This window comes from Oncorhynchus clarkii, chromosome 5 (assembly GCF_045791955.1).
Source record: "Oncorhynchus clarkii lewisi isolate Uvic-CL-2024 chromosome 5, UVic_Ocla_1.0, whole genome shotgun sequence".
Classification (NCBI taxonomy): domain Eukaryota; kingdom Metazoa; phylum Chordata; class Actinopteri; order Salmoniformes; family Salmonidae; genus Oncorhynchus; species Oncorhynchus clarkii.
Genome location: NC_092151.1, coordinates 70,329,059 through 70,354,692, shown reverse-complemented (window position 1 = coordinate 70,354,692; position 25,634 = coordinate 70,329,059). Strand labels below are relative to the sequence as shown.

Genomic DNA, 25,634 nt, shown 5'->3' with positions numbered 1-25,634 from the left:
TTCTCATGTGTATGCTCTGTGCTAAAGAGTTTGAGGTGGACAGAAGGGAGGTGGGGGAGACAGAGGAGGGGCAGGGTTTGTCTAGACCTATGAATCACTTGTTCCCCCTGGTGAGAGAGATGCTGTGCAATGGTTCTGCCCCAGTTACCGTAGCTAACTCTGGGCAGAACTAGAATATTAACATACTGTAGACTTACAAACTGTGTGTGTACCGGTTTATTCACTATTCCAGGGTCTTTTTGATTTACCAGAGAAACCAGCTCTTAGCATCTGTGATGAGTGTGTGTGTGTGTGTGATGTAACAGTGGGGGGCTTATTGCTCTTAATAGTTCAGAAGTCACTCTGTAGTCCTGAAGTGGAAGTGAATTTCCCCTTATTGCTCTCTCTCACTCGCACACACTCGCACACGCACACACACACACACACACACACACACACACACACACACACACACACACACACGGGGTAAAATGTCTGTCCTGAAAGACAGGATTGTCTTTCTACAGAGTACAAGGTCCCAGTGTCCTTTATGCAAATTACTCCATTCCTCTTCTTTTCTTCAGTGTCCTTCCATCTCACTCCATAGCTCTTCCTAATGTATCCTCTCTTCTTCCTCTTCTGCCTTTTTCGCCTCTTCTCTTCCGGCTGTTCAGAGTCCCATCCCTTCTTCCTCTCCCCCTCCTCCTCATAACTCAATCACACTTGCATGCAAGGCTTATTCACATCCCCATTCCCCTGATTCCCTCCCCCCATCATCCCTCCCCCCATATGTCTCTCCTCCTCGTCATCACTGTCCATGTCTTCCCCCTTTCTCTTGTTGTATCTCTCGTACAGCACCATGAGGACACCCATCACCCATGCCGACACGGTGCCGGCGCTGAAGATGACGAAGCCGATAGCGATGAAGAACAGGTAGTCCCAGTAGCCCAGGCCCTGGTGGCAGTCTGCCCTCAGCTGCATGCCCACTTCAGCCAGCCGTTGCCCAGACAGCTCTGGAGGCCCCTGGCACACTGTCTGGCCCTCGTCTACAGAGAGGGGGAGAGACAAGAAAGAAAGAGTTAGCCATCTCAGGAGAAGGAGAGAAAAGAGAGATTTAGCTGTCTGACCCTTGTCGGAAGAAAATCCCTCCTTCCCTAGTGCCCCTGGCCAATAGGGGTAACAGTGAGCGCTGTTACCTTCAAGTAGGTTTTGGTTTTGCTAGAGCGTTGTGGACAGGGATTATCGGATGCAAGTTGCAAGTTCGAATTCAGGGATAGAAAGCTGTTTTAAGCCTATCCCAAACCTTAACGCTTACCTTAACCATTCAGAGTTAATGCATAAACTTAACCACTACGACATTTGAAGTTTGAGTAACATGGATGCACGTCTAATTCTGAAGTGAGAGAGGGGAAATAATAGAGCTTGTTGGACGTAGAAGGGAAAGAGAGGGGGGAAATAATAGAAATGACCACAATGCAGCACACTCACTCACACAAAGCTGTAATAACCTTAGTGACAAATGATCTGTAGACACTATAGATTTCCTCAGGGTAATGCAGGTCTGGGACACATCTAGGACACACACACACACACACACACACACACACACACACACACACACACACACACACACACACACACACACACACACACACACACACACACACACACATTTGACCAGCCTTCATAGAAACACAAGACATCTCCAAGGACAGATAGTGTTGTTTTCCTTCTCTTGGCATCTGTTAACAGCTGGCTTCTAATTAAAAAAAAGATGAAAATGAGCAGAGACAAATTAAACACCAGTTCTCTCTTGCTCTTTATCTTGTTCTCTCTCTCTCTCTCTCTCTCTCTCTCTCTCTCTCTCTCTCGCTCTTATTCTCTCGTCATTAGATTTTTTTTCTGACCTTAAATCAGTGTGTATAATTGACTTCCTCCTACTGCTCATCACAACTTAAGGGGCTAAGAGGCTGCTGCCATTGCCACTGTATCTGTCAATCAAACCATTACAGACAATGATGTATGAGGAGAGAGGAGACCCTACAGACTGGGTCACCTCTGTCAAATCACACCATTACAGACAATGATGTGTGAGGAGAGAGGGGACCCTACAGACTGGGTCACCTCTGTCAAATCACACCATTACAGACAATGATGTGTGAGGAGAGAGGAGACCTTACAGACTGGGTCACCTCTGCCAAATCAAACCATTACAGACAGTGATGTGTGTTTTGAGAGAGGAGACCCTACAGACTGGGTCAACTCTGTCAAATCAAACCATTACAGACAGTGATGTGTGTTTTGAGAGAGGAGACCCTACAGACTGGGTCAACTCTGTCAAATCAAACCATTACAGACAGTGATGTGTGTTTTGAGAGAGGAGACCCTACAGACTGGATCACCTCTGTCAAATCAAACCATTACAGACAGTGATGTGTGAGGAGAGAGGAGACCCTACAGACTGGGTCACCTCTGTCACTGGCTGATCCTCCTAGAGAGGTGAGGGAGAGAGTGGGAAGGTGTCAGATGAGGAAGACTGGATATGCAGAGAGAACTGGATATGCACTGCCTAATAATTTCATCTCTCTCTCAACCCCCCTCCCTCCCTCCATCTCTCCTCCCTCCATCTCTCCTCCCTCCATCTCTCCTCCCTCCATCTCTCCTCCCTCCACTATCCCTTTCTCATGTTGAATTGCATTTACTTGTCCTTTCCAAAAAAGAAGACAGAGAACTGTTATTTTCTTCTTCCTAGACATTAAAGTGTGTGTGTGCATATGCGTGCCTGAGGGCATGTGTCCGTGTGTTCATGTCTGTGTGTGTGTGTATGTGTATGTGTATGTGTATGTGTATGCATATGTGTGTGTGTGTGTGTGTGTGTTTGTGTGTGTGTGTGTGTGTCTGGCTGTGAACGGGGCACTGATGGATTCATACTGTTAATGATGTTAATTAAATTGCACTCCTCTTCCAATAACGACAGAGGTCTTAAGGAGGGGGTGAATGGTGGAGAGAGAGAGAGCAAGAAAGAGACAGAAAGAGAGATTAACAAATATTCGTCTATGATAGTATGTGCTACCAGCTCTCATAATCTTAAGTCAGAATTAGACGTTGATCCATTTTTCTCAAATGTCAAATTTAGAAGCTGTTCCGAATGTCAAATCTCAACGTGTTTAAGGTTAAGTTTAGGCATTAACTCCACATTCTTAAGGTTAGCAGGTCAGATCAGACATGGAGGGTAACCTCAGCTTTGCGCCTGGGCAGAATGTTTGGGATAGGCTAAAAACAAAAATATAAAAAACAGCTTTTGTATTGCTGGATTCAAACTCACAACCTTTGGAATCAGAGGCAGATGCTTATGCCCCCCACCCCCACTTGAGGATAATAGCGCTCACTGTTGTCCCTAGTGGCCAGTTTCCACGTCATCTCCCAACGTCCTCAGACATGGACGGACGTTGAATACTGTCTTGTATCACGTTTGACCTGGCTGAGTATGGGAGAGGAGAAGAGAGAGAGACTAACTGTAGAGTTGACCCCCAGCACTAACAGTGTCATATCTGTAGCCCTCGCTAGTCATGTAGCATGTATTATAGTGTAAATCCACAATCAGCTCTTCCATATAAACTGGATATATTTAAATGGTTAATCAAGGACATCTCTCATATCCAACCGAAATGCATCCTATATTCAACAAGGCCATGAGGTTGTAGCTGAGGACAGCTGTCTAATATCTCTGATTGGACAGGTGTGCGTGTGTGTGTGTGTACAGTGCCTTGCGAAAGTATTCGGCCCCCTTGAACTTTGCGACCTTTTGCCACATTTCAGGCTTCAAACATAAAGATATAAAACTGTATTTTTTTTGTGAAGAATCAACAACAAGTGGGACACAATCATGAAGTGGATCGACATTTATTGGATATTTCAAACTTTTTTAACAAATCAAAAACTGAAAAATTGGGCGTGCAAAATTATTCAGCCCCTTTACTTTCAGTGCAGCAAACTCTCTCCAGAAGTTCAGTGAGGATCTCTGAATGATCCAATGTTGACCTAAATGACTAATGATGATAAATACAATCCACCTGTGTGTAATCAAGTCTCCGTATAAATGCACCTGCACTGTGATAGTCTCAGAGGTCCGTTAAAAGCGCAGAGAGCATCATGAAGAACAAGGAACACACCAGGCAGGTCCGAGATACTGTAAGCCGGATTTGGATACAAAAAGATTTCCCAAGCTTTAAACATCCCAAGGAGCACTGTGCAAGCGATAATATTGAAATGGAAGGAGTATCAGACCACTGCAAATGTACCAAGACCTGGCCGTCCCTCTAAACTTTCAGCTCATACAAGGAGAAGACTGATCAGAGATGCAGCCAAGAGGCCCATGATCACTCTGGATGAACTGCAGAGATCTACAGCTGAGGTGGGAGACTCTGTCCATAGGACAACAATCAGTCGTATATTGCACAAATCTGGCCTTTATGGAAGAGTGGCAAGAAGAAAGCCATTTCTTAAAGATATCCATAAAAAGTGTTGTTTAAAGTTTGCCACAAGCCACCTGGGAGACACACCAAACATGTGGAAGAAGGTGCTCTGGTCAGATGAAACCAAAATTGAACTTTTTGGCAACAATGCAAAACGTTATGTTTGGCGTAAAAGCAACACAGCTGAACACACCATCCCCACTGTCAAACATGGTGGTGGCAGCATCATGGTTTGGGCCTGCTTTTCTTCAGCAGGGAAAGGGAAGATGGTTAAAATTGATGGGAAGATGGATGGAGCCAAATACAGGACCATTCTGGAAGAAAACCTGATGGAGTCTGCAAAAGACCTGAGACTGGGACAGAGATTTGTCTTCCAACAAGACAATGATCCAAAACATAAAGCAAAATCTACAATGGAATGGTTCAAAAATAAACATATCCAGGTGTTAGAATGGCCAAGTCAAAGTCCAGACCTGAATCCAATCGAGAATCTGTGGAAAGAACTGAAAACTGCTGTTCACAAATGCTCTCCATCCAACCTCACTGAGCTCGAGCTGTTTTGCAAGGAGGAATGGGAAAAAAATTCAGTCTCTCGATGTGCAAAACTGATAGAGACATACCCCAAGCGACTTACAGCTGTAATCGCAGCAAAAGGTGGCGCTACAAAGTATTAACTTGAGGGGGCTGAATAATTTTGCACGCCCAATTTTTCATTTTTTGATTTGTTAAAAAAGTTTTAAATATCCAATAAATGTCGTTCCACTTCATGATTGTGTCCCACTTGTTGTTGATTCTTCACAAAAAAATACAGTTTTATATCTTTATGTTTGAAGCCTGAAATGTGGCAAAAGGTCGCAAAGTTCAAGGGGGCCGAATACTTTCGCAAGGCACTGTATGTATGTGTCAGGGACTTGCTCTGAGTTTAATGCAGGTCAGGATCCGACAAAGCAGATCAGACACGGATTGTAACCTAAGCTTTGCCTGTCTGGGCAGAAATAGACTGGCACATGATGACGTTGAGTTAGCTAGGCAACATTATGCAAGTTCTTATTCTGATTAGGCAGGATGTGCTTAGTCCTTACCTTGCCCCGGCACACAGACAAATACGAGGTAGACCAACTCAGCTCAGTTGGCCAGGAGCAAGTAGTTGAAGCTCACGGTATGGTTTTGGTCCTTTGTCATTCCGCAACTTGTTATTGATTGTGAACCGATCAGATGATTGACATAATAATGTAACTGTAACATCCATTGCAGGGTTACTTCTTTGGCTGGAGCAAAAACCTGCACTCACATCGGCTCTTTATGGATCTTCCTCTCTCCCTCTCGCTCATCTCATCCCCTTTCTCCTTCTCCCTCCCCTCTCCCATTCTCTATCCCTCTTTCTCTCCATCTCTCTCGCTCTCTCCAGTGTGTATTAGATCACATTGGCTGTCCCTCGCGTCACTCTGTCATAATCTGTGAGGGGCCTTGTCCCGTTGACAACCCGTCATCTCTTGCATGCACGCACACGCCTGCTTCAGCCCTAGGGGAGACGGGATTGCTGTGCCCCCTTACCCCCACCCCCATCCACACATCACATCACATAACAGCCACCACTCAACCGGCCCATCTCATCTTCATTACAAACAGACGCCCCAGAATGGATGGTCCACTGTCTGTTTCAGGCTATCTCCCTCTGTCTGTTTTTCTTTGTCTCTTCATCTCTCTCTTTCTGTATAGTTCTCTGTCTGTCTGTCTGTCTGTCTGTCTGTCACTGTGTCTGTCTGTGTCTGTCTGTCTGTCTGTCTGTCTGTCTGTCTGTCTGTCTGTCTGTCTGTCTGTCTGTCTGTCTGTCTGTCTGTCTGTCTGTCTGTCTGTCTGTCTAGCTTTCTCTGTCAATCTCTCTCTCTCTCTGTCAATCTCTGCCCACGTAGAGAATGAACCAAACCACTGTGGGTGCTTCACTGTCAGTATCTCTCTTTATAACACAACCATGAGGAGACTGACTTATACAACAGCTCCCACACTGAAGAGGCTTTCAGCTACTCCATACTACTGCTAAAACACAACATCAGTTAGAGTGACTGTCGGACTCCTCTTCTATCTTAACACCATTGAAAACCACAGCACAGGTTAGAGAGAGAGAGAGAGTCATCTTTCCAGGGCCTCAATTTACTCATACCCTACTGGAAAGCTGTGACAGGACTATACTATTAATCATCATTACCATAGTATGGTTGGATGGCTGACCCTGAGTAGAAGTAGAAGTAGAAGCCGTGTTTATTAGAAACTCACATCCAGACTGGATTGTACACCAATCTACATACATGTTTTATCTATACAATCCAGGAGGAGCCACCTGTCCCCTCAGCCCTGTAGTATCATTATTAACATGACTCATCTAGCAAACCATAATTGGTTCTGTGAAAGTTTTTAGAACATTCGTTAGGTCTCAACAAATGTTCTCATAAGACAAAAAGTGTTTAGTGGTGCTGATGTTGCAAGAACATTCCTAGAACCCATTTAATCTGTTCTTTAAAGGCTCCCAGAATGTCTCATTAGGTTGTGGGAACAGTCTGGTGAGAACCTTCTGGGGACATCGCAAAGGATACAGTATGTTCCCAAAACACAAAAACTGTCCAGTTGTGCAGATTATTCTATAATGTTTATTTTAGGGTGCAAAAAACATTCACCTGATGTTACAAGAACGTTCCTACAACACATTTCACTATAACAATATGGAAGAAAATGAAACCTATTCTACAAGATCCAAAATCATTTCCGAAAAACACAACTTTATGGAACAATCATTGGATAGCTTTCAGAATTCACCTATAAATTGGTCCACATGGAAAACTAAAGGCATAGAAACCATAAAATGACTTGGTAACAGGAAGTACATTTATTTCCATGACAGAACTCAAAAGTCATTTTCGAACTGACCAATGTAGATAGTCTCAAATATATGCAACTTAAAAGTTCCATATCATGACATTTTGATTTGAAATCTTTTGGACATCAGAGCAACCTTGAGTAAATCCTATTTGAGTCAGAAAAGGGTGTTCATATGATGTGGAAGACATAGAAAACCTTGCAGAGAGCATATCCAACTGACAATCTCTTAGAAAAAAACATGAACTATTGGAACAAAGACTTAAAAATAACTGATGTTGGCACAAGATGGAGGGAAAGTTGCAGCATAACTAACGAAATTACAGTTAACAAAAATGTAAGCTTAGTCCAGTATAAACTAATGTATAGACTGTATTATACATCAGACATAATGTAAGGATATACCCGATGGGTTGGATGATCCTCCTCTTCACTCATCTTGAAAAAACGTATATTAAAAACGTGGAAATGAATCAATCTTAACACAATGGAAGAATGGAATGATCTATCATTTCAATATTTCAAGTCCTTGTGCTATGGAGAGAAAAGAAATGGTGCAGTTTGAGATGGGGGTGTGTGCGCCTGTGGGTCTGGGAAGGTGAGATATAGTTGGTATTGCCGTTTGTATGTATATGTTTTGTATTGTTTATAAAAGATTAAATAAAATATATATTTTAAAAAGAACACCTGGTCTAAGTTCTTTAAGGTTCCCAGAATATTGAGTGAAGTTATGGGAGTTGTCTGGGATGTTACAGAACATTCCCCCAATGTAGCACAATTTCCAAATAAGTCAGTTTTTATGACATTCATAGCATATTTGCTTTAGGTTAAACACAATATTCCATTGATTTCACGCAATACACATTTTCAGCTGTCCTGGAGATTCACAGGAAATTTCAACAACATTTAGAAAATGTTATATTTACAGTGCATTCGGAAAGTATTCAGAAGTACTGAATAAAGGGTCTGAATACTTATGTAAATAAGGTTAATTAGGGCCTCCCGAGTGGCGCAGTGGTTAAGGGCACTGTACTGCAGTGCCAGCTGTGCCATCAGAGACTCTGGGTTTGCGCCCAGGCTCTGTCGTAACCGGCCGCGACCGGGAGGTCCATGGGGCAACGTACAATTGGCCTAGCGAGAAATAAGATATTTGTGCGTATGGAACGTTTCTGGGATCTTTTATTTTAGCTCATGAAACATGGGACCAACACTTTACATGTTGCGTTTATAGTTTTGTCCAATGTTGTTAACCAAATAGCATGCAGAATTTAGACTAACATAAAAAAAATTAAAACTTTGTAAAAATGGACTGTTCCACTTTTTTATGCACCCGATATAATCCCTACTTTGAGACGCTTGACGCCCCTGTTCTATTTTTTAGGATCTGAAAAGCAAAAGTGACCCTAGATCCGCACTCAGAGTCTTGGATACCTTGTAAATATGTGCCCAGAAGTATGCAGCATATAAAGGGATGGTGAATAACCCAGTTAGCAGTATTTCCCTGGTTTAGTAATGTCTAAGGCTAAAACAGAAACAATGAATTCCTGATTGAACATACTGCCATGGCTATATACTGAAAAAATAGTAGAGCTTTCCTGGTGGTGCAGAGTATAAAAAACCTGGCTTGAGAACCAGGCATTGCAGGTTGTCAACATACAGTTGAAGTCGGAAGTTTACGTACACTTAGGTTGGAGTCATTAAAACTCGTTTTTCAACCACTCCACAAATTTCTCCACTCCACAAAACTATAGTTTTGGCAAGTCGGTTAGGACATCTACTTTGTGCATGACACAAGTCATTTTTCCAACAATTGTTTACAGACAGATTATTTCACTTATAATTCACTGTATCACAATTCCAGTGGGTCAGAAGTTGACATACACCAAGATGACTGGGCTGTAATGGCATTCAGAGGAAGAAGGTGAAGACCAAGGTGCAGCGTGGTATGTGTTCATATTATTTATTCTGACTGAACACTGAATACAAAATAACAAAAGAATACATATAAACGCACCTTGCAGGTAACCATGGATGACAGAGGACGAACAATGATTCCAAGCACCACCCACCTTTTGTAGCTTCCAGTCTGTTATTTGAACTCAATCAGCATGACAATTGCCCTCATAGAAACTGGGGCATATTTGTCATTCTCAAAACTTTTGGCCACGACTGTACACGGCCCAGTACATCACCGGGGCCAAGCTTCCTGCCATCCAGGACCTCTATATCAGGCGGTGTCAGAGGAAGGCCCTAAAAATTGTCAAAGCCTCCAGCCACCCTAGTCATAGACTGTTCTCTCTGCTACCGCATGGCAAGCGGTACCGGAGCACCAAGTCTAGGTCCAAGAGGCTTCTTAACAGCTTCTACCCCCAAGCCATAAGACTCCTGAACAGCTAATCAAATGGCTACCCAGACTATTTGCATTGCCCCCCCCCCCCCCCCCCCCTCCTACGCTGCTGCTATTCTCTGTGATTATCTATGCTAGTCACTTTAATAACTCTACCTACATGTACATATTACCTCGACACCGGTGCCCCCCACATTGACTCTGTTCCGGTACCCCTGTTTATAGCCCTGCTATTGTTATTTGCTGCTGCTCTTTAATTATTTGTTATTCTTCTCTTACTTTTTTGTAGATATTTTCTTAAAACTGCATTGTTGGTCTTCACCTGTTGTATTCGGCGCAAACTTTTGACTGGTAGTGTATATATATATTTTATTTAAAAAATGTTTAGGCCTTTTTTCCCCCAGTTTAGTGATATCCAAACTCACCCATAACTCGGACAATGCTGGGCCAATTGTGCGTCGCTCGGTCACGGCTGGCTGCGACACAACCCGGGATCAAACCCGGATCTGTAGTGATGCCTCAAGCACTGCAGTGCCTTAGACCACTGCGTCACTTGGGAGGCAGAAACATTGTTTAAATTCCCCTGTTTAGTGGACCTGCATGGTTCTGGTACCGGTTCCGGCCGACATTTTAATTTGTTCTTCCGACTGTCCAACTCCTGGCTGAACCCTACGTCACAGCCACTGACAAAACACAGGCCTGCAAATCCTTACATTGTAGCGCAGCAGGAGAGAGTGGTGTCATCACGGTAACACATTCAGAGATCAATTTATAGCCATTCATGTAAAATAATTTATAGATTTTAAACAAAACAACTGTCACATCTGCTCCTGCCACGCCCTCTAGTGCTCATCTGGTGTCTCATTGACCTGCCACCACTCCCCCAGTGCTCTCTCCCTCTGTGTGTGTGTGTGTGAGTGTGTGGGCGGAGACAGGTGTGCTGTAGTCAGAGCAGATCCCAACCAGCTGCAACCTGTTCCATAATCAAGACCAATACAAATACTCAGTCCTGCCACTTCCACACTGCCAGATTGTAATCTCTGCTCAGTCAGTCCATGTTTCTAGAAACTGAACAAGTTCCACAGACATATGACTAACAGAAATGGAATAATGTGTCCCTGAACAAAGGGGGGTCAAAATCAAAAGTAACAGTCAGTGTCTGGTGTGGCCACCAGCTGCATTAAGTACTGCAGTGCATCTCCTCCTCATGGACTGCACCAGATTTGCTGTAAGATGTTACCCCACTCTTCCACCAAGGCACCTGCAAGTTCCCGGACATTTCTGGGGGGGAATGGCCCTAGCACTCACCCTCCGATCCAACAGGTCCCAGACGTGCTCAATGGGATTGAGATCTGGGCTCTTCGCTGGCCATGGCAGAACACTGACATTCCTGAGCAGTATGGCTGGTTGCATTGCCATGCTGGAGGGTCATGTCAGGATGAGCATGCAGGAAGGGTACCACCTGAGGGAGGACTCTCCACCTAGATCCTTCTCCAGAGTACAGACCTCGGTGTAACGCTCATTCCTTTGACGATAAACGCGAATCTGACCATCACCCCTGGTGAGACAAAACCGCAACTCGTCAGTTAAGAGCACTTTTTGCCAGTCCTGTCTGGTCCAGCGATGGTGGGTTTGTGCCCATAGGTGATGCTGTTGCCGGTGATGTGGTGAGGACCTGCCCTACAAGCCCTCAGCCCAGCCTCTCTCAGCCTATTGCGGACAGTCTGAGCACTGACGGAGGGATTGTGCGTTCATAGTTTAACTAAGGCAGTTGTTGTTGCCATCCTGTACCTGTCCCGCAAATGTTATGTTGGGATGTACCGATCCTGTGCAGGTGTTGTTACATGTGGTCTGCCACTGCGAGGACGATCAGCTGTCCGTCCTGTATCCCTGTGGCGCTGTCTTAGGCGTCTCACAGTACGGACGTTGCAATTTATTGCCCTGGCCACATCTGCAGTCTTCATGCCTCCTTGCAGCATGCCTAAGGCACATTCATGCAGATGAGCAGGGACCCTGGGCATCTTTATTTTGGTGTTTTTCAGAGTCAGTAGAAAGACCTCTTTTTAGTGTCCTATGTTTTCATAACTGTGACCTTAATTGCCTACCGTCTGTAAGTGTCTTAACGACTGTTCCACAGGTGCATGTTCATTAATTGTTAACATTTTTACAAGAAAGGTGAGATTGTAACCTTCCTTTCAGCATTACTAGTTATTGTTTATGACCCTCTCATGATAAATAATTATTTTTGGGGATTATGTAGATTACATTTAGTTACATTCAGCTGGATAATCATCCACACAACTGGATAGTGGTTTTGTGTTTTGGGGGATATTATTTAGAGTTAGTGTATGTAGCACCTCTGTAGTCACGGTTCATTGTTTGTTTCTTGTTTCGTTTATTAGTTTCACTTTAATAAATTATGTGGAACTGTAATCACACTGCGCCTTGGTCCTTTTCTACTTTTCTTCCGGCACCATCTGTGCCAGGTCTACGCACCAGGTCTACAGTGCGCCTCCTAAGCCCAGTACGTCCTGTGCCTCCTCCTCGCACTCTCCCTGAAGTGAGTGTCCCCAGTCCGGTACGTCCTGTGCCTGCTCCTCGCACTCTCCCTGAAGTGCGTGTCCCCAGTCCGGTACGTCCTGTGCCGCTCCTCGCACTCTCCCTGAAGTGCGTGTCCCCAGTCCGGTACGTCCTGTGCCTGCTCCTCGCACTCTCCCTCAAGTGTGCCTTCCCAGTCAGGTACGTCCTGTGCCTCCTCACCGCACTCGCCCTGAAGTGCGTGTCACCAGACCGGTACCACCAGTGCCGGCCCCACGCACCAGGCTTCCTGCAACAATCCCCAGTCCAGAGCTTCCAGCGACGGTTCCCTGTCCAGAGTTTCCGGTGACGGTTTCCAGTCCAGAGCTTCCGGCGACGGTTCCCAGTCCAGAGCTTCCGGCGACGGTTCCCAGTCCGGAGCTTCCGGCGTCTGGAACCTCCAACAACGTTTCCCGGTCCGTAACCTCCTGAGACGGTCCATGGTCCGGAACCTCCTGAGACGGTCCAAGGTCCGGAACCTCCAGCGACGGTCAACAGTCCGGAACATTCCTCAACGAGGGATTGCAGGAGCTCTGCTCTGCACTAATGCACAGTCTGTGCACGGCGTCCAGTCCAGCTCCGGGGCAGGAGCCTTCCTCTGCGCCGATGTCCAGTCCAAACACAGTGTCCAGTCCTACTCCATGGCAGGAGTTTTCCTCTGCACGGATGTCCAGCCTTCCTCTGCGCCGATGTCCAGTCCAAACACAGTGTCCAGTCCAGCTCCATGGCAGGAGTCTTTCTCTGCACGGTGTCCAGTCCCGCTCCATGGCAGGAGCCTTCCTCTAAGCCGATGTCCGGTACAAACACGGCGTCCAGTCCAGCTCCATGGCAGGAGCCTTCCTCTAAGCCGATGTCCAGTCCAAACACGGTGTCCAGTCCAGCTCCATGGCAGGAGCCTTCCTCTAAGCCGATATCCAGTCCAAACACGGTGTCCAGTCCAGCTCCATGGCAGGAGTCCTCCTCTGCACGGATGTCCAGTCCAAACACAGTGTCCAGTCCAGCTCCATGGCAGGAGCCTTCCTCTAAGCCGATGTCCAGTCCAAACACGGTGTACAGTCCCGCTCCATGGCAGGAGCCTTCCTCTAAGCCGATGTCCAGTCCAAACACGGTGTCCAGTCCAGCTCCATGGCAGGAGTCTTCCTCTGCACGGATGTCCAGGCCAGGGCCGGTGTCCAGTCCCGCTCCATGGCAGGAGCCTTCCTCGGCATCTAGGTCCAGTCCAGGCACAGTGTTCAGCCTGGGTCCATGGCTGGATCTGCAGGATGAGCGGGTTCTTCGGCCCACACCAGAGCCGCCCCCGATGCTGGCGGATCCGCGGGATGAGAGGGTTCTTCGTCCTGCACCAACCCTCCCTTTTGGTTTCACCTTTGGGGGGGGGGGGGGGGGGGGGGGGGTACTGTCACGTCCTGACCATAGAGATTCCTTATTTTCTATGGTGGAGTAGGTCAGGGCGTGACTGGGGGGTTAGTCCAGTTTATTATTTCTATGTGGGGTTCTAGTTTTGTTTTTCTATGTTAATGATTTTGTATGATTCCCAATTAGAGGCAGCTGGTAATCGTTGTCTCTAATTGGGGATCATATTTTGGTAGCCTTTTTTCCACCTGTGGGTTGTGGGATATTATTTTGAGTTAGTGTATGTAGCATCTCTGTAGTCACGGCTCGTTATTTGTTTCTTGTTTTGTTTATTAGTTTCACTTTAATAAATTATGTGGAACTGTAATCACGCTGCGCCTTGGTCCTTCTCTACAAACGATCGTGACAGAATGTTCTGTGCTGTTTGTTACAGTTGTGGACAACATTTTTGTGACTGTTAGGAGAACATTCCGAGGATATTTCATTTAAAACATCAAAAAAGATGGGATGGGATGTTATCATTCTAATGTTAGGGTTTTATCTATCTAGAACTTAATGGGAATTGTAGCTAATGTTCTTGGAATGTTTGCTGGAATGGCTATTATAACTATTAACCCCTGGACAGCAGTGTCACTGTCATACTATACTGGCCCTGTGAAGTGTACCACTTTCAAATGACCAGTCAAATCAAATTTTATTTGTCAAATGCGCCGACTATAACCTTAGTGAAATGCTTACTCACAAGCCCTTAACCACCAATGCAGTTAAGAAAAAATAAAATAAAAAATAAGACATAAAGTCACAAATAATTAAAGAGCAGCAGTAAAATAACAATAGCGAGGCTATATACTGGGGGTACCGGTGCAGAGTCAATGCGCGGGGGCACCGGTTTGTCGAGGTAATTGAGGTAATATGTACATGTGGGTAGAGTTATTAAAATGACTTATGCATAGATAATAACAGAGAGTAGCAACAGAATAAAAGAGGGGGGCAATGCAAATAGTCTGGGTAGCCATTTGATTAGCTGTTCAGGAGTCTTATGGCTTGGGGGTAGAAGCTGTTTAGAAGCCTTTTGGTCCCAGACTTGGTGCTCCGGTACTGCTTGCAGTGCGGTAGCAGAGAGAACAGTCTATGACTAGGGTGGCTGGAGTCTTTGACACTTTTTAGGGCCTTCCTCTGACACCGTCTGGAATAGAGGTCCTGGATAGCAGGAAGCTTGGTCCCAGTGATGTACTGGGCCGTACACACTACCCTCTGTAGTGTCTTGCGGTCGGAGGCCGAGCAGTTGCCATTACAGGCAGTGATGCAACATCAGGATGCTCTCAATGGTGCAGCTGTAGAACCTTTTGAGGATCTGATTTGGTCCCAGGGCTATGTGTGTGTGTGTGTGTGTGTGTGTGTGTGTGTGTGTGTGTGTGTGTGTGTGTGTGTGTGTGTGTGTGTGTGTGTGTGCGCGTGCGTGCGTGCGTGCATGAATATGTGCGTGCAAGCGTGTGTTTGCATGTGTGTGTGTCCAGGAAGCAGGTCAGTAAATAGTAGGAGAAATAAGAGCAGTGCTGATCTTTGTTTTCTATTTCCCTGGGTTGATACCTTGCTGCTGACCTCCATCTGAGAGTGGCTCGTGTTCAGTGCAACAGACAGTCTATGTTGAACTGGTAATGAGGTCATATTGTTTGAATTTTGGAGCAATAATTCATCTTCAAAACATAGCAAACAAGGTTATTATCCAAAAGCAGTAATGCACACACTCACACCTGCACCCGCACGCACGCCCCCCCCCCCCCCCCCCCCCCCCCCCCCTAAAGTAGTCATTAAAATGCTTGTTAAATTAACTCCTGGCTCCACAGTACAGAGCAGCAGCAGCAATAACTGGACTAATAGGAGAGATGCATAAGGTTACATAACATGACCCTGAATAAACCTACAAGCTGAAGTCCCATACTAATACTACAGGCTCAATACTGCTTGGTTTAATACATAATAGGAAAATAACAAGACTGATCACCTCTCATACTGTTGCAGATTACCTTGATCCCTGACCTCTGACCCCCAACCTGAAGTCTGACCCCAAGTTAATTAACAACAGTTAAAGTCACAACCAGAATATTGTGGTCTACTGGTGAGTTAGAAGGGTAATTGGTTCTGTTGAGGTCTAAGTACTGTCAACACTGGACTGTCTGACCATAAATGTTAGAGTGGGTTGGTGCTGATTGCTGTTGAGAACAATAACCTCGAATAGCCTACTGCTTTAGTACCAGCACCTCTTATGAAATACAATTGAATGTCAGTGTGCCACCTTTTTCCAGTTCTGACGGCCGGTTTGGAACCTGGGACATCTGAGTATAGTAGCAGACTACAGTATGCTAAAAGCTAAATGGGTGTGTATGCTGCAGAGTAGAGTAATGTCAATACTGCTGAGTCTACACTGAAGCAGCTATGACTCAGGATCACACTCACACACTCACACACACGTTTTAGCAGTTTTAGATGGTTAACCATGATCTCCTTCCATTACTGTGTGTGTGACCTTGACAGAGTGAGCAGTGCCAGTCGTAGCGGTTCGGTTGGACTAGACCAACCGAACGGACACTCACTGAGCAGTAAAACCAAAGAGCCTCTATGTGTGGACAGACACACTCATCATACAAATAAGCAAGCAAGCTAGTAACACACACACAAACACTAACATACAAGCATAAATCATGTTTGTGGGCACACACACAGTATGCACACATTGGCTTGAACACCTAGAGCTGCTGTGTGATAGCAGAGCTGGGCTGCACTGTGCCAAATCACCGGCTGCATTCCAGACAAATTATTACACACAGCAGAGCTAAATACAAGACCATTTACATTTCACTGGAGTGCTGGAAAAATGACGTTCCTGAAACATAATCACTGACACTCTCTCCCTCATCTGTCCCATATCAGAGAAAGCAGCAATGAAGTCAGATAACAGAGTAAGTCCCACCACTTCATAACATACTCAAGTATCACACACACACACACACACACACACACACACACACACACACACACACACACACACACACACACACACACACACACACACACACACACACACACACACACACACACACACACACACACACACACACAGACAGACAGAGAGAGAGAGCTGATATGGGTTGTGACGTATTAACCTGGAAGGCAGACTCCTGCTCCGACTGTAAACACAGCTATTTATAACACCCCAATTATGACTGTGTGTTTGTGTGTGTGTGTGTGTGTGTACATATGGTAATCCTATGGAGGAGGAGGATTCTACTTTTATCTTTCTGTTTTTAATCTTTCCTCCCAACCTCATCGATGCAGAACAAATTTCTTCGAATTATGGATGGATGTGTGTGAGTAGCTGTACTGTGTGCTCGTGCATGAATGCTTGTTTGTGTGTGTTTGTGTACTACTGCATGTGTGTGAGAGAGCCACTGATGTGGTTATGCTCTTGATTGCTTATTCTGAGAAAAGGCCCTTTTGCCCTCCAAACAAATGTCATCTAGCTGAACTGAAGTAAGAAGACAGCTCTTCTTTTAGCAAAATGGCTAAAAACAACATTTCTGTCAACCCCAGTTGTTGAATCGGACTGGTGCTCACCAGTAGCAACTCTTATAGAATACCGGCTGTAAAATATTATTTAAATGAGTACCGGCCACTTTTTCATTCCACTTCAAGCACTTCTATTGTTTGGTAAAAAAAATAAATCTACTGCATATCTTTAGATGTATGAAGAAAGACAGCTATATCTGGCAGAGAGAGAGGTTGACTAAGAATAGTTGACCTTTCTTCATCACATCAACTAGGCTGAATAATTCCTTAACGCACGCACGCACACACACACACACACACACACGCCGACACAAGCGCACCGTCACACTCTCTACTCTCCACTATGGTATTAATCAGATCACCATCATTTCAATGCCTCATCCTTCCCGCCATCCTTTCACGGTGATCCCTCCTTCCTCCGTTGAAGAATGATGAGAAAGTGAAGGTCAGATAGCAACAGCTTTCTTACTCTCCCTCCCTTGTTTGTTCTCTCGATCTGTTTTCAATTTCTCTGTCTCATCTCTATATCTGTCTATCATTTTCTATTTCATTGTTCATCTCTCTCACTCTCTCTCACACAAACCCATGCCTCTGTGTTATACACTTGTGTTACACAGTTAACCTTCGACCCTGACCTGCTTTTAGAATGTTAGAGCAAACACACACAATAATACCATATTCAACACACATAGCACCGGTACATCATTCTTGAAAAAATCTGTCAGTTTCAGCTAGAGATATCAGTCTCAATTCACTGCATCCGCCAGTGTCGTACTTCCGCATCTGCGGTGAAAGGTGACAGAGTTAGAGCGGTGTTTGTAAGACCATGAGACACCCCCCAAAATCGGTCTTCTCACAAAAACTTCTGAACGGTTTGACCTAAAACTATTATGACCACTGTATGTAAAGGGGAGACACTCACGAAAATGGTGTTCTCCGTTTTGCTCTACGACCCACACAAGTGTCACGAGACTCGTCTGAAAGTAACCAGTATCGGTTAAAATAAACTAATGGAAGTATTAAGTATTAAGATAGTTTGTGCCTACCCCAAAAAAGGGGTTAAGTATGTGTAAAAATAAATACATACACAGTCAAAAGTAAAAAATACCAGTCAAAAGTTTGGACATTGTCACGTTCTGACCTTTATTTCCTTTGTTTTGTCTTTATTTAGTATGGTCAGGGCGTGAGTTGGGGTGGGCAGTCTATGTTTGTTTTTCTATGTTTGGTTTGTGTTTCGGCCTGGTATGGTTCTCAATCAGAGGCAGGTGTTGTTAGTTGTCTCTGATTGAGAATCATACTTAGGTAGCCTGGGTTTTACTGTTGGTTTGTGGGTGTTTGTTTCCGTGTCAGTGTTTGTCGCCACACGGTACTGTTTCGGTTTAGTTTCTTCACGTTTCTTTTTGTTATTTTTGTACTCAGTGTTCAGTGCTTTCTTTGATTAAAGTTATGGACACTTACCACGCTTCATCTTGGTCCGATCCTTACTCCTCTTCAGACGAAGAGGAGATCTGCCGTTACAGACATGCCTACTCATTCAAGGGTTTTTCTTTATTTTAAATATTTTCTACATTGTAGAATAACAGTGAAGACCTCAAAACTATGAAATAACACATATGGAATCATGTAGTAACCAAAAAAGTGTTAAACAAATCAAAATATATTTATATCTGAGATTCTTCAAAGTAGCCACCCTGTGCCTTGCTGACAGCTTTGCACACTATTGGCATTCTCTCAACCAGCTTCATGAGGTAGTCACCTGGAATGCATTTCAATTAACTGTGTGCTTTGTTAGAAGTTCATTTGTGGAATTGCTTTCCTTCCTAATGCGTTTGAGCCAATCAGTTGTGTTGTGACAAGGTAGGGGTGGTATACAGAAGATAGCCCTATTTGGTAAAAGACCAAGTCCATATTATGTCAAGAACAGCTCAAATAAGCAAAGTGAAGCGACAGTCTATCATTACTTTAAGACATGAAGATCAGTCAATACGGAACATTTGAAGAACTTTGAAAGTTTCTTCAAGTGCAGTTGCAAAAATCATCAAGAGCTATGATGAAACTGGCGCTCATGAGGACCACCACAGGAAAGGAAGACCCAGAGTTACCTCTGCAGCAGAGGATACGTTCATTAGAGTTACCAGCCTCAGAAATTGCAGCGAAATAAATGCTTCACAGAGTTCAAGTAACAGACAAATCTCAGCATCAACTGTTCAGAAGGGACTGCATGAATCAGGACTGTGTGGTTCCCACCGTGAAGCATGGAGGAGGTGGTGTGATGGTGTGGGTGTGCTTTGCTGGTGACACTGTCTGTGATTTATTTAGAATTCAAGGCACACTTAACCAGCATGGCTACCACAGCATTTTGCAGTGATACACCATCCCATCTGGTTTGGGCTTAGTGGGACTATCATTTGTTTTTCGAACAGGACAATGATCCAACACACCTTCAGGCTGTGTAAGGGATATTTGACCAAGAAGGAGAGTGATGGAGTGCTGCAACAGATGACCTGGCCTCCACAATCACACGACCTCAACCCAATTGAGATGGTTTGGGATGCGTTGGAACGCAGAGTGAAGGAAAAGCAGGCAACAAGTGCTCAGCATATGTGGGAACTCCTTCAAGACTGTTAGAAAATCATTTTAGGTGAAGCTGGTTGAGAGAATGCCAAGAGTGTGCGAAGCTGTCATATGTACAATACCGTTCGAAAGTTTGGGGTCACTTAGAAATGTCCTTGTTTTTGAAAGAAAATCTAATTTTTTGTTCAATGAAATAATATAAAATTGATCAGAAATACAGTGTAGACATTGTTAATGTTGTAAATTACTATTGTAGCTGATTTTTTATGTAATATCTACATAGGGGTACAGAGGCCCATTATCAGCAACCATCACTCCTGTGTCCAATGGCACGTTGTATTAGCTAATTAGCTAAAAGGCTAATTGATCATTAGAAAACACTTTTGCAATTATGTTAGCACAGCTGAAAACTGTTGTCCTGATTAAAAAATAAATAAAACTGGCCTTCTTTAGACTAGTTTGAGTATCTGGAGAATCAGCATTTGTGGGTTTGAGTACAGGCTCAAAATGGCCAGAAACAAAAAACTTTCTTCTGAAACTCGTCAGTCTATTCTTGTTCTGAGAAAGGAAGGCTATTCCATGCGAGAAACTGCCAAGAAACGGAAGATCTCGTACAATGCTGTGCACTACTCCCTTCACATAGAAAGAAAGCGGAGTGGGAGGCCCCGGTGCACAACTGAGCAAGAGGACAAGTACATTAGAGTATCTAGTTTGAGAAACAGAAGCCTCACAAGTCCTCAACTGGAAGCTTCATTAAATAGTACCCGCAAAACACCAGTCTCAATGTCAACAGTATAGAGGTGACTCCGGGATGCTGGCCTTCTAGGCAGAGTTGAAAAGATAAAGCCATATCTCAGACTGGCCAATAAAAAGAAAAGATTGAGATGGGAAAAATAACACAGACACTGGACAGAGGAACTCTGCCTGGAGGGCCAGCATCCCGGAGTCGCCTCTTCACTGTTGACGTTAGAACACAGGAGTGATGGTTGCTGATAATGGGCCTCTGTCAGCCTATGTAGAGATTCCATTAAAAATCTGCCGTTTCCAGCTACAATAGTCATTTACAACATTAACAATGTCTACACTGTCTACACTGTATTTCTGATCAATTTGATGCTATTTTAATGGAGGGAAACAAGGACATTTCTAAGTAACCCCAAATGTTTTAACGGTAGTGTATATATATTTCCTGAGTTGTTTCATATCTCTAAGATTTAGGACAGCCGCTTAAAAACCTTTTTTCTTATGATTTATTTTGTAACTGTCCCTTTTGCCATTAATGAATGTGTTAGGGGAAAGAGGATATCTAGTCAGTTGTACAACTGAATGCATTCAACACAAATGTGTCTTCCGTATTTAAAACAACACCTCTGAATCAGAGCGGTGCGAAGGGCTGCCTTAATCGACATCCACGTCTTCGGCGCCCGGGGAACTGTGGGTTATCTGCCTTGCTCAAGGGGCAGTACGACAGATTTTTACCTTGTCAGCTCGGGGATTCGATCTAGCAACCTTTCAGTTACTGGCCCAACGCTCCTACCCGCCAGGCTACCTGCATGTATTCAATGCGTTTCTATGGGCTTTAGTAGTAAAGACCAAAATCTCTATATATTTTTTTATACCTAAAAGGGTCCTAAAATTCCAAACCAATTAGCTAAATTATCCATAGTATGACCATCTTAAACAATTCCACATGTCAGCTTAGCAACCAACGTCTTAGACTCTAAAGAATAAAATATTGAACAATGCAGGGAATCCAAAGATTGTTCCATCTGGTTAATAATGTATGTAGTTGTTCAAGGTATCATTGACTGCTGATCATAATGAATGGATTTACGGTCTCTCTCTCTCCCCATCGGCACTCTGTGACTGTTGGCTGGTTGTGTCAATACATGTTAACACGGACACAAGTGACACATTCTTTACACACACGCAGTGGGGTAAAGTAAGTAAAAATACTTTCAAGTACTGCTTAAGTCCTTTTTTGGGGTATCTGTACTTTACTTTACTATTTATATTGTTGACTACTTTTACTTCACTACATTCCTAAAGAAAATAATGTACTTTTCACATTTGAGCCAAATTGAGCCGTCTGATTGGCTTATTATAAGGAATATGAAATTATTCATACTTTTACTTTTGATACTAAAGTATATTTTTGCAGTTACATTTACTTTCTATACTTAAGTATATTTAAAAACAAATACTTTTAGAATTTTACTCAAGTAGTTTTTTTCTGGGTGACTCACTTTAACTTGAGTAATTTTCTATTAATTAAGATATCTTTACTTTTACTCAAGTATGACAATTGGGTACTTTTTCCACCAAAGAACAGACATGCGAGCACATGCACGCATGCACACTCAAACACACTAAATAAAGTTTGTTGGGGAGCCTTCTCCTTTCAGCAAGTGTAGCACGAGTCTATCCCTGTACGGCCAATCCGCAACGTGAACCCTCGTTCACAAAAACACAACATACACCCCAAGCAGCGTGCTAACCATGTTCTTGGTTGGCCGAGGCTTCTCAGGGAAGGTGACGTCACTGTATAATTGGCTAGCTACTTCACATCTGTTATGCTAGCGTGATGAATCCCTTTCATAGCATACAGTAGTGAGATAAGGGGGAGGAGAGGGGAAGGGACAAATTCTGAATGGGCTCTGATTAATCGTGCTAGAAGATGGGGAGCCCAGGTGGAACACACACGCACGCACGGATGCACACACGCACACACATGCACACACACTCACAGGACGAGCTAAAGACACCGGGAATCTCTTTACATTACACTCTCAGCCCTGCAGTCATAACATGAGACATCTTAAACAACGAAGACACACAGTTGCATACACCAACCGCTAACAAACACACACACGCACCCTCTTCTCCTGACCCCATTCCCTCTCCTCCGACTGTCACTCTGGTTAGTGTACATGGATATGGCTGCAATATCAATAGACATCCATGTAATCCCATACTACGGGAGAGAGAGAAGGGAGAGATGCTAAAATACATAAAAACAATATCTCATCCCTTCTTTCTCTGCATGGTGTCTGGTCAAGTTCAAAGTACCAGTAACTCCCTGTAACCAGGACCTGATGCAGCTGCGTGGAGGGTGAATGGTCAAAGAAGAACGACAAGAGAGGAGGAGTGATGAGAGATGTGGAGGAGAGAACCAATGGCACAGATACAGATAGAGAGTTGTGCTGACACTGATGGTGGACTTAGTCAGTAACTCTACCCTGGCCTCTCAGGCTTGAATCTGGAACACCGACAAGCCCCTGTACCAAAATGCTCAACGCTCTTCATGAAGGCTACAGTGGTATTCTCACATAGTAGATGGATGGTGGGATGCTCCACTGATCTGTGTGCCAGTAATTAGACTACTATCCTCCTGTGAGTAGGGCTATTATACATGTTCTATTCTCTTTAGTAGACCTAAATCAGTAGGATCCTATTCTGAGAGGAGGCTAACTGACAGGAGAAGCGATGGTGTCGTTGTAGGCCTCCTCTCAGTTCTGCTTTCTTGGCAAAGATAGTGTGGAAATTCAATAGACATTGAGGATGAAAACGTCTGCATATCTGCAGAGTTTTGGGAGAGTCATTGGTGTGATGTGAAGGACAGGTGGAGGTTAGGGAGCTAGGGAAAGACTGGGGAGGAGAGGGAGAGAGGAGAGGGTGTAAGAAATAGAGAGAAGAGAGTGAGGGAGAGAGAGAGGGAGGGAGAGAGGAAAGAGAGGAGGGATAGAGGAGAGAGAGAGTGAGGGGGTGATAGAGTAAAGTGGGAGAGTGAGCGAGAGAGGGAGGGAGAGAGAGGAAAGAGAGGAGGGAGAGAGGAGAGAGAGAGGGAGGGAGAGAGAGAGGGAGCGAGAGAGGGAGGGAGAGAGAGAGGGAGCGAGAGAGAGAGGGAGGGAGAGAGAGGGAGGGAGATAGAGAGGAAAGAGAGGAGGAAGAGAGGAGAGAGAGAGGGAGGGAGAGAGAGGAAAGAGAGGAGGGAGAGAGAGGAGGGGGAGAGGAGAGAGGAGGGAGAGAGGAGAGAGAGAGGGAGGGAGTGAGTGATAGAGTAAAGTGGGAGAGGGAGCGAGTGAGAGTCTGTGTATGGGGTGTGGAAGTCCTCTGATCATTGAGACTTCCAATCCAATCCCTGTGCTCCTGTGATGTTACTCACCCTGGCTCAGGCTCTAGCTCTGACTCTGTGTGTGTGTGTGTTGTGAAAACAGTGCTGGCGTCCCCGAGTGGGCTGTCAGTCAGGGACTATTGACTGAGCGCCCACCATCAAATTAGCTAAATGAGTTGATGTGACGATAAGCAGTGATAAGACCTTGGAGCATCTCTGGCTCTACGTCCCAGCAGAGGACAACTGCCTGTTTACTCGCCAGAATGGTACAACAACAAAACACACAGTGCAGGTCAACAGTCTAAGCTATAGGTCTAATAACTATCCATCTACACCACCTGAGTGTTAGGACTGCACTTTCTCTGAACATCTGTCAAGCTAGACATTTATTGCAGCTGAATTAAAGACAGTAGGCAAATAAAGTGACATTTATAGGAGCACATGAGCAAGACACTGGCACAGGTCACCCATATTCTATAAACAAACAGAACCACTTAAATCCCCAAACTTGAATCCCGCTTTCTGTACAGTGGTTTACATGCTCGCACACACAAAGCCCCCCTGTACTCTCCATCCCCATTCTTACCTTGGAACTTGAATCCTTCTATTTGGACCCAGAGGCAGAGGTCCTCCGTCTCGCAGTCACACCTCCAGGGGTTTCCACTGAGCCCCATGGAGCGCAGAGAGGGCAGGGCAATCAGAGAGCTGATGTTCAGCGTCGTCAGGTTGTTCCTGCTCACATCCAGCACCTGCAGAGCCATGTTCTCTGAGAACGCATCCGGGTGGATCTCACTTAGCCCCGGGTTGTCTGTTAGCCGTAGCATCACAAGGCTAGACAACGGTCCAAACGTCCGGTCCTCGATCTGGGTCAGTGTATTGAAGGACAGGTCAAGGTAGGCCAGCTTCCGGAGATTCCCGAAGGTGGACTCGGAGATCTCCATCAGGGTGTTGTTGCTGACGTCCAGGTATACTAGATCAGACAGGTAGTTGAGTTGCAATGCTGGAAGTTCTCCGATGCGGTTGTTGGAGATGATGAGTTGGCGGGTAGCTAGAGGGAGGTCGTTGGGGAAGAGGGTGAGCTCCTGCCCGGCACACTGGACCACCAGCTGGTCGTCACACACACACCTGTCAGGGCAGCCTGCTGTAAGAGCCGGGGAAGGGGCCACCCCCATCACGAAGATAAAGAGAAAGAGTAGCCGGAGAGAGTGAGCGCTTGGAGCGGGTAGGAGACGCATGATGAAGCAGCCCAGGGCGTCATGAACTCGGGCTGAGTAGGACCAGGAGGACACCCCAGGACCAGCGCTCCCCTCCGGGCATCCTGCATGGGGCTGCGGGACTGGGGGTGCGGCTAGACGGCTACTCTGGAGGACCGAGTCCGGTTGCGGCTTCTGCTGTTGTCTGGAGGATTGGATAGTGGTTATATCCAGACTCTCTTTCTTCCCCTCTCGCTCCAAATGGATAACGGTCTCTAGCTCACTCACACGCACGTCCACAAGACGCCCGTGTTAATTACGAAGGTGACCCTACTGACTGACGCGCTGGTCGGGCGGTGAGAATCGCTGAGGCTTATCAGGTTCTCCTGAAAGGAGAGTAGAGAGAGAAGAGAAATATTTGATAAAAGAGAGTCTGTCACTCTTTTCTGTTATTGCCTCGGTATGTATTTATTTTAAGTTAGTTGTCTGCGGCAGAATGCATTGTTCGTTTATAGTTTCCAAACTGCTGGATGGTGAAATTCCAGGAAGTGATTCCTCCGCTTCCTACTAAAGAGAGTGGTGTG

General features: G+C 45.1%; 1 protein-coding gene across 1 annotated transcript; it reads right to left on the bottom strand.

Annotated features, from left to right (window-relative positions):
• Positions 1-696: 696 nt before the first annotated feature.
• LOC139410195 (leucine rich repeat containing 52) lies at positions 697-25,092 on the bottom strand. Its single transcript, XM_071155658.1, has 2 exons — positions 24,444-25,092; positions 697-1,025 (listed from the first exon to the last, which is right to left on the bottom strand). Exons 1-2 carry the CDS (start codon positions 25,090-25,092, stop codon positions 697-699), a joined length of 978 nt encoding a protein of 325 aa, XP_071011759.1.
• Positions 25,093-25,634: the final 542 nt, after the last annotated feature.

Coding starts and splice junctions, on each gene's coding strand:
- LOC139410195 (XM_071155658.1), bottom strand. CDS start 25,092: ATGCGTCTCCTACCCGCTCCAAGCGCTCACTCTCTCCGGCTACTCTTT. Junction 1,026..24,443: donor AGAAGGATTCAAGTTCCAAG/GTAAGAATGGGG, acceptor CCCTCTCTGTAG/ACGAGGGCCAGACAGTGTGC.